At 34.1% G+C, this 15,134-nt stretch overlaps 1 protein-coding gene across 1 annotated transcript in view; it reads left to right on the forward strand.

Moving 5' to 3' along the window:
* Positions 1-15,134, forward strand: part of LOC125057634 (thrombospondin type-1 domain-containing protein 4-like) — a gene marked incomplete at its 5' end in the record, with an annotated part of 65,179 nt that overhangs the window by 48,931 nt on the left and 1,114 nt on the right. Inside the window, 9 exons of the mRNA XM_047661410.1 lie at positions 8,612-8,795; positions 10,044-10,204; positions 10,288-10,821; positions 10,965-11,237; positions 11,340-11,481; positions 11,581-11,756; positions 12,327-12,522; positions 14,004-14,075; positions 14,838-14,944. Coding sequence (XP_047517366.1) covers positions 8,612-8,795; positions 10,044-10,204; positions 10,288-10,821; positions 10,965-11,237; positions 11,340-11,481; positions 11,581-11,756; positions 12,327-12,522; positions 14,004-14,075; positions 14,838-14,944 — 1,845 coding nt within the window. The remainder of the gene's footprint in view (positions 1-8,611; positions 8,796-10,043; positions 10,205-10,287; positions 10,822-10,964; positions 11,238-11,339; positions 11,482-11,580; positions 11,757-12,326; positions 12,523-14,003; positions 14,076-14,837; positions 14,945-15,134) is intronic.

Consider the following 15,134-nt stretch of genomic DNA (forward strand, 5'->3'; position numbering starts at 1 on the left):
GTAAACACAGAAATGTATAGTACATACACAGCATTTATGCGTAATATCTAATTTCTGAATTGGAGTTGAAAAAGACCCGGAAATATCTCCCACTGAGCGACCTGAAATGATTGTAAGAATCAACAGAAATTCTTAATACACACATCAACCGGTCGTAAAGTTTGACATTGAAATTGTTAGTTTACTTTTAGTACCAGGAAATCATCAAAAGTCAGCCGTCATCGTTTAGTTACATGTGTATTATTTTACGTATTTTACGAGGAATAAGTGGTATTTGCTATGTTCAAGAATGTTGGCGCCACATATTTACATTAAGCGGCCGCACGTATGGTCACTGCAAACTTTTGATTAAACATAGCGGCTATATTTACTGAGTAGTAAATTCCAAAAAGATTTATTCTTAAATATTTGTCTATGGCATTGAATTCACATTGTTGAAACGAGTTTTTAACTTTCAAAATGAAAACGTGGAAAGTGTCACTTACACCAACACCAACTATGCACAAAACTCAGTTTTGTATCGCGCAGCCCGGACACAACGAACAAAATTTAAGCCTTGACTTGTTTAAGCTATCGCGGAATATGCTTAATAAGGAGTATTAAGAATATCGATAGCGCTAACACACCCTCATCTACACACTCTCATTTTTACACCATCACACAACACAGCCGAATAACTTACGTAGTTAAATGTATTAAATATTTTTTTCCTTTTGTAAATGTTTGACCTTTTTGTAATTATGTTTAGGTTTAGGTTTATGTTTTCCATTTTTAGTTTAATTTTTTATATAATTTATGTTAGCTACGAAATAAATAAATAAGAAATAGAAAAAGTAACGATTTCTTTAATCTAAGGGCCATTTTTTCTGACATAAAAATGATATTCTAATGAGAGGATTTACCGACCGGTACTTGAAAACCACTACGAAAAAAATATAAATTTTATATAACTTGCGCTCTGACCGGTAGCGGAAAATGTTATCCGAAATCAAAATCGCGATAATCTGTATTGTATTCTCTTACCGTTTAATTCCAGGCCATCATATAGAGGAAACTCTATTTTTGTTATATATATATATATATATATATCTTTATATAGTTTAAAACTATTCTGTGGTTAATTTGATTTGTTAAAATACTATTTGATAGTCTGTACTTATATCAAAATCTTTATTATTAATGGAGCAATGGTGTTAGTGTCAGCTGCCATTGTTCGGACATATATATACACGTTATATATACATAATAAATACAATAAATAAATTCTAAAGAAATAAACGTCCAAGAGTTAAACGACACTATTACTTCATAACATTATTCGTATTATAATGCACTGCATATTTAACAATATTCAATGACTATTATTGTTGCATGATAAATAAGATGCGACCTACTTGACAACGTACATACTGACATACATGTTATTGTAACTCTCCTGAATACCTTTGTCTACGACTGAATCGTTAACTAATTTAGGATATTATCTGATTCAGTTGTTCAGTCGAGCTTGTTAAGCGTATTTACTATGTTATTCTGCATTCCAAATTCAAATTTAATCAGCATTACGACTTTGGATTGAGACGTTCCAGAAATGTCTGGTTTGATGTCATTGGCTAAATTTACTTAACAGCTCAGTTGATATCGAAAACAGATAGAAAGGTAGACCAGTGGGTCGGGTATATGAGATAGGCTTTTTTTAGAACAAATGGGCGGGAGGCTCTCCTGATTTTAAGTGATACCACCTCCCATGGACACTCTCAATGCCAGACAGCTCGCGAGTGCGTTGCCTGCCTTTTAATAATGAAAACGCTCGTTTCTTGAAGGGCTCTAAGTCGAATTGATTATGAAATACTGAAGTAATGTATTTAATTTTTTTACATTATTGTATTGGCTTAGTAACAGTCCGTTTACTTTTACTACTACTTGAAATAAATTCTAAATACATCTTCAATGTACATTGGTATAAAACATAGATTTGAATCTACCAAGCGCATTGACGCCCTTTTAAGAATTGGTACGCTATTATTTTTAATTAATTTTGAATATGTTAAGCCACTAGTAATCAACAATTTTAAAACGACAGCCATAATATTATTTTCACAGATTATAACATTCCTTATACCATAGTTTGTGTGACTTCATTCACTAGTGGCAAACTAAAAATAAATTTAAGTCAAAACTGCTTTATCCCTATGTATCTTCACATATAATATTATGACGCAATTATAATTTAATAACAAGTCTACTTTACTACCTACTGTTAATTCACACGTATTAATTAAATTAATATTCCAGCTTACAAGGGAGTCGAGAGATCCCAGAGCAAATAAATTTATAATTCTACTTTGTCAACCTCATCGTGTATGATAATGGAAAGTCAAGTTGTGTTAATGAATGAAACTTGGCTGTAATTTATAAATGCTATTCATTGTCTTAATTACGAACTTAACGTTTCAAAGGAACGGAGAATTATAGGTGCCATTAACGTTCCATTGTTTGGACTATCTGGATTTTTTACTTGTTTAGATAGATGACGCATTGGCCCCATTTTCTATGTATGCAATTGCATTCCCTATAAGCTTTGTCCTTGTTTTGTTTGGCTGACACACTGAGCCAACAAAAGCTTGATAGTAATTAAGGCAATAATATAATATTCATAGGTTTAACACGTTTGTTTAAGAACTGAATTTCTATTATAATACATATAGGCGTCAATTGTTTCTTACTGCTTTAACGATCGCTTTTTATTGTATTTTGATTCGAGATAGTCTTGATGACTTGATAAAATTACGACATAACAATATATGTATTATATATGCAGAGATTACCCACACAGTCCTGTCCTGGCTGTAGCCAACGAACAGAAATCCTCTTCAACGTAGTGATTACAATTAGTATAATGAACATAGTAGATGGTAGACTGAAAAAGTGTGAGCTAAGCCTGTACAGTCGTCAGTCATATTGTTGGTAGGACCGGGAGGCGGCGATGTGGAAAGCAACCGAAAACCACCACATATTTTTTTCCCAGGATTATAGCTGAAACAAATATAGCTATAACCCTCTAAACCCCGGTAGACCTTAAGTGGTTAGAGGGTGCGAAGAATTTCCGGGTCAGCCATGAAGAACTTACTTGGAACGTCCGCAGTTTATATGAAGACCGCAAACGCACACGTCTTGGTTGAATCGTAGACAATGGTTTGGTCAAAGCATCAAGTCATTGTTCAGCAGCGCGGCATACATAATTAAAGTAGCCATGATGATCGCCAACCTTCGAAAGATGATGGCAATATACGAAGAAGGACTGAACATAGAAGAGGGATTTGATGAAATTATAGTTTTTTTTAATTATACGATATTAATTCATGTAACGTCATACTGTATTCTTACTACTATGTATTATTAATCCAATTGGATATCCAGCCAAGTAGGCGACATAATCGACATCATAATCTTCACAAGAAGATGGCACTATGTGAAGAAGGCGATACTGAACATAGATTTGATAAATTTATAGTTTTTTTAAACGATACAATATTCATGTAATGTAATCCCGTATTCTTACAACTAGGTATTATTATTAATCCAACTCGGCAATACAATTGACATAATAAAAATCTATTTACAAGCGCAATGCTTTTTATAATACCAAACAACGGCCGTAAATAAATCCTTAACTACTCAAACGATTTTAAATAATGAGTGGGTTTTTATGGCTTCTGATTGTTACTTGAATGCCTTTGTATCATTTGGAACTCGTTTCCAGCTTAATAGAGAGCTTAAATGTTATCAATTGATCTTTATAAGAAAGGTACGGCTACCGGATTGAGCAGTTGTCGTTTTATGTGTGACGACAGTTGGTTGAATCTTTTCTTATTTGGATATTAAATATATTTCCAAAGTTCCAGCTTCCAACTGAAGTATTTCCGAACCAATTTGATTTAGGGTTTTTCAAGTAACTTATCAATTCTTAAAAGGCCGGCAACGCACTCGCGAGCCCTCTGGCATTGAGTGTCCATATACGGTACCACTTAAGCGCAGATGAGCCTCCAACCCGTTTGCCCCTTTTAAAAAAATATGTGCATATTGAGAACACAGTCTATTACCGTCCGAACGTGGCATTGACTGTAAAAAAATAATAATAAAAATTTCTTTATTTTCTTGCTTAAGGCTGTTATAAAAGGTATATATGTAGTTATATCACTATTTATTTATAATTTAACTTGTATTCGTAATTCCAATTACTTGTTCTACATCATCTCGTCCTAGTACTGTAAAGCCCTCCTTAAAGATACCCATGTGTAATTTGGCTTCAGTGTGGGCCAGCTGTTCTATGTAATTCCGGCTAGAAAATATAAATTATTTGATTAGGACAAAGGAAACATAAATCATGGCAGCCCTAGTGTCCTCCGTTTGGGGGACAAACAATTTTATAGTTTCTTCACACACTTAACGATTAAAATTACTCCCGCGTCCAATACAAGATTTAGATGTCGTTATCTGTAACATGCTCGTAAAACTGACATTACTATTCACTAATGTTCTACACGCATTAGTGTCGCATTAAATATTACGAAATGATGTAAGCATCTAGCCACATGCATCTTTTACTTCTTCCAAACAGACACAATAAATTAATTAATCAACGAATGTGTGAGATTTTAATATTTCTGTCTCTCACTTAATATATATGTATTGGATTTTGACATCTTCAATCTCGCTCTTCTTTTCTGAAGGTCGTATTAGTGGCAATACACTTTCTCCACTAACTGTCTCCGGCAAGCCTCTGCACCTGGATGATCGACATGGGCGTCTCTTTCCCAGCTTGACTATTGTCAAAGGAAAGCAGAAACGACTAATTGATTTTATGTTTATATTGTATCAGTGACTGAATATTTAAAACGTCACTGACGGAGATCTAGGTGTAACGTTCGTATGCAAATTGTGAAATGGTTAAATACAGAACAGTAATCGCTTAGAATATTAACATTGTCGTCATTCATTCCCAAGGATTAAAATTAACAGGATCTTTCATATTCCGTCGGTAAAAACCAAATTAGTTCAGACACCTTTCATACGAATTCTTCGTGAATATAACGGAATAAATAGTACTAATCCAGAGCTGGATATACGATAGTGGGCTGATCATTTTTAAAAAGGAACTGTTTAGCTCCTTTTAGGTAACTAATGAGTAATAGTGAAGTATTTTTAAATACGTAATTACTAAGTAAAAACTTAAAAAAAAACTCTAATTTGAAAGTGTTATAAAGAATTTTTTTTATACATATTATGTTCACCGTATTGTCATTTATTTTAGAAAATTTTATTGATGATAAACAAATAAATAAATTTTCAAAAAGTTAACGTTCACATTCCATTCAAATAATATTGTCGCACATGCTCATGTAATTACTAAAAATTGTTATAACAGAGAAAACAGTTCCAATTTTATCACGTATATTTTTATAATATAAACTGTGGTATCTTGTTTTATCAACAACATAGTTTCGTCATTAGAATTTTGCTGGAAGCCAGTTTAAAAACTAGATTATAAGTATTATGGAGAGATCATAAACCGTTTATTGCTAGAAAGCAGGTATTTTAGATAAAAAAATAATAATATAGAATCAAAGATTCGTAGACTGTCTGAATATTGCAATATATCGGTGTAAAAACAATTTCTTGAAGGTTTAAAATCGGACCTAGAAATTTAACGTAAAAGTATATATAGTTTATCTAAAAGTAACTCTCTTCTTCTGGTGCCACTTTATTGCTAAAGTTTGGTTGTTAACAACTTAAATTTCCGGGTATCTTGCGCTAGTCTAAAAAGCTTCTAAGGTGATGTGATGCCGGACTACCCGGAGCCCGTCTCTTGTTTTGAAGTTTGTGTAACTAAGACTGTTCAAATGTGTGTTTGAAATTCTTTACCCCTGGCAGACACATTTCTGACTATGTTTAATATTTTAAACCAAAATATTATTAACTACATACATAAAAAATTCGATTTATATTGTTATAATAAATAAGACTGCTTTTTTGATTTGTAAGCGGAATTGGAGTTATAAAATCTATAGAAGTTCAATTAAAACATATATACGATGCCGTTAGCCATTCGTTAGAAATGTTTTGCATTCCTTGATGATATATCAATTGAATGAGATTTTTAATTAGCCATAGATCATAAGTGCTTGTATTAAAACATGGGAAGGGTGTAGTCGGATCGAGACTAGTTCAACCGCTTGGTAGATTCAAATCTATGTATTATACCAATGTACATTGAAGATGTATTTAGAATTTATTTTAAGTAGTAAAAGTAAACGGACGGTTTTTATTATTTTATTTGTCCGCTTTTTCAAAAAAACTTACAGTACTAAGCCAATACAATAATGTCAAAAAAAATACATAATATACACCCTGAAGTATTTCCGAATCAATTCGACTTAGGGTCCTTCAAGAAAAAAGCGTACACATTCTTAAAAGGCCGGAAACGCACTCGCGAGCTCTCGGGCATTAAAAGTGTCCATGGGTGGCGGTATAAAAAGTCAAAAATCATTTAATCATGTAGGTAACACAATGTACACTTATGAACGACAAAAAAAAATGTATATGAAATGCTTCTAACTTTACATTTAGTGCCAGTTCTCAAATCAAGGGTGTAGAACGGAAGAGAAGAACTGGCAATAAACTCTCCGCCATTCTTTTTTAATCGCCAATTTTTTTTTACACAACGTTTGTAAGGAGCTGCAACCATTACACCATGTTCCACATGACATCTTAAGTAATTAATAATAATAACATAAATTAAAAACAAAGACTTGTCCTCTATCACTTAACATCAGGTTCGCCTACTGCCTCTGTTTAAAAAAAATACACAATATCGCTGTGTATACGTGTGTGTTCACAGACACACTTTGCGATCATATAAAGATGTCGATAGTGTTGGAGACAGCATTCCGTCAGCGCAACGTCTTTGTATACGGGGATCTGTGCAACAGACTGGTTCTGGCCCTTGGTATCGCAAACACCAAAGAAACCGAGTTCTTACAGAGGTTGTTCACAACCCCTCGAATTTGCGAAAACTGCGCGCAGTTTAGCATCTTTGATGCTAATAAGTATAATATAGTATGGTCTTGTTACACCTGTCATTCAAGTTATAGAATCGGGTTGGGAAGTGAGTGCGTAGGATGTTTAAATATTAATTTATTTCTTACACACAAATATACAGTATTTACTTTATTCTTCACTTACGTAGTAATAATAATGAATAATTATTTAAATACACAATTAAAACAAATTTAAAAATGTTGGTCCCTGTGGCAGTGTACCTTTAACGCTGGCAGCCTCGCTGTATTGCGATAATTAATCGTTGAGCGAGGAAAGCACCAGCTCTGGGGTCACCGGTACTATCTACCAGGCGCCAACTTAAATCTTTAATTAGCACTTGAACCACACTTGAACACGGCCCAAGAGTATCTACTCCAAATGGAACAAATCAGAATAAAATAAAATAGTTAATCGTAAAATAGTTTTTGATACTAAATAACATGTTTAAACCTCAAATGCTAAGTTATAGTTATATCGCGATATGCGCGGGCGCAAGACATCCGTGAAATGCGTTGACGTGTTAATCCCCATCCTCACAGATCGCAGTCAACTAAGAATACGCGTGACTGATTTAATATTGCGTAAAATGGCTCGATGCATTTTAATGGCGCGATAAGCTGTGAATATTTTCTTTATCTACTTAAGAATATAATTATACTTTGTTTCTGATAGAATTTGTATCTTTTCTTATACATAAAGAAATTTTTCTAAAGAGTCTTTATAACGACAAACCAACATACGGAGAAATTGTGACCAATTTATGTAAGACCGTCACATAAATTTTTGTATTTTTATTTTTAATACATGTGTCTTTATTAAGATATCATGGAACATTACGATCTAGCCTAACTAAAGACTTATAAGTAATTTAAGTCTAACCTAATTTACTCATAAGGATATTTTACATAAGAAAGTGTCCAATAACACTACTTACCTACTTCTAATAAATGGAAGACACTCTGTTCTTGTGTTCTATTTTTTCACTCACCACTGTTTAACACTTAACACTAACGTGCACTAACACTAATTCCCTAACTCAAATGTTTTTGTTCTTTTAATCTTTCTTCAAATAAAAAAAAAACAAAGGTACAATACAATAATACTACAATTTATTATCATAATTTATATCATAATAATAATACAATTTATTATCCAAATATTTCAGTCATAAAGTTGTATTGTTTATTATGTATGTTGTAATAGGTATGGTATTGGTTTGTGGACTCAGTTGCCGCACTTAGACTCTCAATAGGTCCGTTGTGCATAAGTCCTGGCTAACTAAGTCAGCCTAACTCCTTCCAAAAGCACAGAAGCCTCTTGGGCACTTCGCAGGCTTCACTGAGCGACCTCACTGTTCCAAGGATTTCTGCCCGTTGTTTAGCCACAACCCAGCATTCCAGGACTACGGAGATTACTGATTCCTCTGCGCTGAAACAGCCGCAGACAATTGCCCGTAATTGTCCCTATTACCATAGTTGTAATAGGTTTATAACAATTGTATTTTTTTCAGGTTGTAGGTAGAGAAGGCGTGCTATCTTCTACCGCAAGTCGAGAGCTACAATGTGGCAAACGCCTGGTGTCAGGACTCTTCTCTAGACCCAGACTACCCCTCGGATACTCCTACGTCACGACCGTACCGACTGGGGCTTGCAGACTGAACGTCTCAGAAATGGTCTCCAGCGAAAATTATATTGGTAAATACAACTTTTATTGACATATTAGCGGATAGTCAATGAATATTATTTATTTAATTTTAAATGGTTTAATATAAATTACTTAATTGTGGTACCAATTCAATATAGGTCAGCCGTAAAGGAATTGTAAGGATTTAATTGAGTTCATATTAGTTCAATAAACATAAGTAGCCCGTAGTTAATGAGCAGATGTTGTCTCCAAGGCCGTACAATGAAGCTTTCGGTACAGCAGGCCTAGCCAATAGGTTTCAATTTTTATTGAAATGATTTAGTTCACCAATAGTGGGTCACGAGAAATTTTAATAGGACGATGAAGTGCGTAGTGCAAAGATTGATGTCGAGTCGATTAATTGAAATTGCACGCGTGCATTTGCGGTTGTTCAATGGAGGCGCCTACGCCTAAGAATAATTGCGAGATAAATCGAGATAGCGGTCTCAGCAATTGGTGGTTAATTATTTGCATGACGCAGTCGGCAATCGTTTCACCAATTTGTTAATTGTTCCGTAAATATAACACGACCGTAACATCTTCACGTTTATTTGATGAGTAATTCGATACCCACGTGTATTTAGATAAAATATTTGCATGGACATTTGCGGGACCGTCTTTATAGTTTCAATTGGATTGTGATTTATTTTTAGTGTTTTCTTAACATTAGTTTTTGATAGGGATGCATTGATACGCCTTTTTGCCGATATCGATACGAACGCTTATTGAATTAAAATTAAATAAAGGTAAAAAAAATATATCAAGTTTGGTTAGTTCTTAATTTTTATTAAAAAAATATAAACAGTCTCAAACTTTGAATAAGATTTAAGCTATGAAAATTAAGAATTAAGAGTAATAATTATATTAAAATAAAATAAATAACTGTTAATTAAAATTAACATTTACAAGATTTTTGTAATTCTGTATATTATTTAATTTGGTATCGAAAAAATACTACGCGCGATAGCAGTTAAAAGCCAACTAAAGTGTATAGCGAAATGGAATAAAGCGGGTGAGACAACAACAAACTGAATAAAACAAGGGGATTCCCCGGGCATAGATAGTCCGTGCCTCGTTTGCAATGAACTAGATCAAACAAGATGCACGTTTACATTACTTTTTTAAAGCGCGAAATTTGAAAAGTATCATTGTATCGGCAAACCCAAAGTATCGCCGTTATATCGGTATCGGTCGCATCCCTAGTTTTAGATATAATAACTCACTTTGCTAATAAAACTGTACTTTCTTGATCATTCTAGCTCTGAGAGTTTCGAATGGCTCGTACATTGTTAACGGCGAATTCGCTGTTAGCGCCCCGGGCACCTACGAAGCGGCTGGAGCACGTTTTATATATTCACGTTCTGGGGGACTCGACAATATATTTGCAATGGGACCTATACATCAAGCCATTGACATTATGGTATGTAGCAATCAAAGTTGCAATGTTATCTAATCAAAATACTTCCATTGTCTATTTAATTTATTGTCGTATTCAATTTGCAGGTTCTATATACTCAACCGCATCCGAATATTAAATACGAATACTTAACTGATTCATTACCAGATGAAACTAGCAACGATATTCCGACTGAAGTCAGTGTGCCTCATCATCAAATGCAGAGGCATCATCGTCATCATAACGCCGAATCTCACACGAGAGATAAAATCGATCCTACATTATCGAAGCATCCCGACTATAACTCAAAAGAGAATCAAATTCCTGTTGAAAGTAACGTCATCGGGAATAGACAGTTCATATGGAAGATATTGTCGTACACGCAGTGTTCTAGATCTTGTGGTGGAGGCCTGCAGATCGGTAAATTCAAGTGTGTAGAAGTGGTTGGTAGAGATGACAGAGAAGTCTCTCCGGCGCATTGTTCTGGATCTCCTCCAACTGCCCGCCGCAGGAGATGTGGCGGAAACCCTTGTCCTCCTCGTTGGAGAGCTGCAGCATGGGGACCATGTCCAGTGTGTGGCCCGGCCCATAAGACGAGAATTGTAGGTTGTGTGCAGGATCACGCACGAGGTATTACCAAGGTAAGAAAATTCAAGTAGTCTTGATGATCTCCAACCTTCGAAAGAATATGGCACTATAAGAATATATATACTTTAGTCTAAAAGCTACCTTTTATTCTTATTCTTCTACAGATTGAATTCTTAAAGGAAAATTAATGTTTCAGATATCTGATCAAAAATGTCCACTTCCGATGCCTCCCAGCAGTGAACCCTGCGATATTCCTAATTGTGATGGAACAACTGAAGCTAAAGATCAAAAGACACCAAGATTGGATGCCAGGCGTCAAGTTAGAACAAGAGATCATACGGACACATTTAGGGAAGGTCCTGTCATCTCGCTTGCCAGTAATGTTTCTGAAAACGAAGTTGTTCCAACCTTGGGACCATCGTACAGTTTTACTGCAGCTGGTGGTTGGCTGTATACAGAGTGGTCAGAGGTAAATGCTACATCTATATATGTCATTATTTTTATTGAAAACCGGAAATATCCGGTATATTCTAGTTATTTTTAAATGACTGTAATACAATTCTGTTTTTAGTGCGTTGGTGCGTGCATTGGTGGTGGAGTACAGTCTCGAGGAGTACGGTGCGCTGACCCAGCCGGTTGTTCAGCTCTTCGCGCACCACATTCTTCCCAGTCTTGTTCTGCGAGAAAACAGTGCGATGCGCAATGGTTCACGGGTATGATTGTACTAACATTGCATTTAGGAGATTAGTTATATATTTTTAATTTTTAATAAAACGAACTAAGTTCTCTTGCTAAGCTAATAAACATTGCAGGAGACTGGTCAGCCTGTTCAGCTCCATGTGGTGGGCGTCAGATTCGTGGGGTTATTTGCATTGGTGGGAATGGAAGACGGCTGCGAGATGGATCTTGTAGGTCACCAAAGCCTGATGCTGAGCGGGCTTGTGGGGGAACTTGTGCTCCGTCGTGGTACCTCAGTGATTGGGGAGAGGTAAATAGGCATTTTCTTAAGTTTAGATTTAAACTTACATATAAATTTAGCCGCAAAAATGATATAACACTAGCGGATCCGACAGACGTTTTCCTGTACACACGTCCTACATACAAAAAAAATGATCTAATAATGTAAATCATTCTCGATTCCACTTGAACACACAAAACAATTTCATCTAAATCTGTCCAGCCCTTTAGGAGTTTAACTCTGAGCACATGCACAGAAGATTTATATAAATACCAGCTGTATATATTCTGTATAGATAAATAAACCAGAGCCATCTGCCGGGCTTATTTGTGAATCTAAACCATCCAGGGCGCCACGCAAATGCATACAAAAAATCATTTAAATGGGTCCAGCCGTATAAGAAGAGTTCAGTGATATACACACGTACAGTAGAATTATATAAAGATAAAACAGTTTTGGTTTATTATATAAATCTTCACCTGTTTTTAATAACATAACTATTCATTAGTTAAGCATTGCACAATTATTCGTGATTGTAAAAAAAGGTTTGACTATGTTTTATTATAATATACCTAGGTATAATTAAGTGGATTTTTTTAGTGTACCGGTCCATGCGAGGCGGGCATACAGACACGTACTGTCTGGTGTGCGCGTGGCGGTGTTGAAGGAGCTGAAGGTGCAGCTAGAGACTCCGAGTGTCCTGGCTTGAGACCTTTGGCTCGAAAGTCTTGTGTTCCACCCCGATGTACGACACGTCCTGTTGTGAAACCAGCTGTTATTAACCCTGTGACCACTGGTAAGAATATCACCAGATAATATAATCCATGAAATGTCGTAAAATATTCTATAATGTTCCCATTGATGTATGACATGATTCGTTTATTTACTGGTAGATTTTCAGTTAAAATAATTATTTTAATCTGTCAAATGTAGATACGAATTCGTTCACTATAAAACGAGTGTTATGTTATAATTTACCTAAATAAATTATATGTAACAAAAAACAATAATACCTAAGAAATATAATGGAATACATAATATCTACAAAAAGGTTCAAAGAATCAATAAAAATTATCAAATACATTGAACAAAGTAATACCTATTTTTTTTTGGCTGTGTTGTGTGATTGTGTGAAAGTGAGGGTATATATGTGCGAGTGATTTAGCGCTATGGATATTCTTAATACTTCTTATATGTATGGTTTGTAAACAATTCAATACTACTTTACAAAGAGCATGTAAATCACAAATTCTGTTCCAATATCTCCATTATCGTAGTAAAATGTAGCCACGAAGCATAAATAAATCCAAAGATTGTTTGTTGTTTCATATTTCAATGTCTTCCATCGACAATATTTGTTTAAGTAATTTTATCATATTCACGTTCATAAGTGTACATTGTGTTACCTATATGAATAAATGATTTTTGACTTTTTACATTAAAATCTCAGTTTTATCGCAGTTAATACACACATATAGATTACAATAGAATATACCTTCAGATTATAATAGGAATTACCAGCAAATAGAAATATTTAATGTATCTAAAAAATGTTTAAGAAATGATATAAAAAATCTAGTATCTTTTATTAGATAGAATGGCTTTGTTATTCCTTCTTTATAATAAATGTGTTGTAATGAACTGTGAATCGTAGAATTTAGAATTTACATACATACATATATTCTTTGTAATTTTTTGTATTTGTATAGGTGTAACTGTGTTTTGTGTATGTTTAAAAGTGTATTCCATTTTTGGCTCTTGTGTATAGTGTAATTTTTTGAATATTGTATAGTACTTGTAAGTAGCTGTAGGAATACCATTAAGCAAATAAATAAATAAATAAATATACTACAGTACATTATTTATTTATTGTAGTTTACGACATCATACATAATGCTATATCTACAGTATATCGAACAAGCAATCTTTTAGATGAATGTCACTGTATAAAAAATATATGACAGTTTAAGTATACATAAATGTTACAAAAAATTCATAATACAATAAAAATACTAGTAACTTTACTTCTTGGTAAGCAAAAAACTCCAGCAAAAAAGCGGATTTTGTATGAGATAAGCACTTAACAATGCTTTCTTTAAAATTGATCTGCTCTAGTGGGCAAATTCGGTAGTCAATATATACCGGATAAGTACTGTTTAATTCGAGTTAAACTATGACAAAAATGCACAAAACACACATTTTTCTGTAAAGAAATACTAAGTAAAACATAATCAAAGTATCCGTCACTAGGATGTTTAATTTTGTAATAATTTTCAGATTCCCAAAATCGAGTGACTAGGCATCAGAGTCCTAATATTCAGAGTGTCAAACAGCGAACATATAGTAAGGGTAAGTGTTCGATTATCATTTATCCGAAACTAAATAGTTCAAATACCTGAAGTTTATGTCGAGTGCTTTGTCAGTAGTCAGCGATAAGCCGCCAGAAATTGATAGATAACAATTTGATACTGTTACACTTTCAATGTTGCCATATACGAAATAAGTTGCAATATTCTGTATTTTTCCTGGGTTTCCCGTATGTCAAAAATGTATAGGATTTTGACTTAGGGAGTTAACAGTTCACGCGTAGTCTTGATTCTGCTTTTTCTCGAAGACATGAGACGACACCCCTAGTGAAATCCCTCTAATATTTTATCAAATACATGTAGTGATAACGACATGCAAATTTAAACATAAAGTATGTTGTTATGTATGTTGTAGATTAAACATAAGAAATGAATAATAGGATAGTAAGTTATTAATTAACAATAATACCTAAATTAAGACACATATTGCTGTGTCAATAATAATAATTTAATTCAGATACGTTTACATTTAAACACATTTCCATTTCTATCCTCTGTCGACGCAGTATCTTAAATCGGCAATGTACTTGGAGTGTGACTGTCCATGGGCAACATATCACTTCCAGCACCACCACTACCACTATCAGAACAGCCTACATCGCATTTGCTAAAAATCAGTCCTTTGATGATTATATCATTCACATATGTATTATTTATTCATGATAATTTGTAGTACCATGTATTAACTATTATGGCAACACAATAGAAATAATGATATTTTTGACTAAATATTTTAAACTTTCAGGAGGATGTACAGATAAGCTGAGTAACTGCATGTTGGCGGTCCAGGCTCGTCTCTGCCATTACCATTATTACGGAGATAACTGCTGCAAGTCCTGTCATGGACGATAGGTACTATCTCTTACTTGTTGTTGTTGTTGTTGTTGTTGTTGTTGGTACACTTGTTGTTGTTGGTAACTTGTTTATAGATTTTTCTACGACCAATTTATGACTATGCCATGCATTGCCCGTTCTCACGCCCCGAAAATAATTTTTAACCAATAAAAAGAAACTCAAAATTTTCTGGTTTGTAATAGATGTA

The sequence above is a fragment of the Pieris napi genome, chromosome 2, assembly GCF_905475465.1.
Source record: "Pieris napi chromosome 2, ilPieNapi1.2, whole genome shotgun sequence".
Taxonomy (NCBI): Eukaryota; Metazoa; Arthropoda; class Insecta; order Lepidoptera; family Pieridae; genus Pieris; species Pieris napi.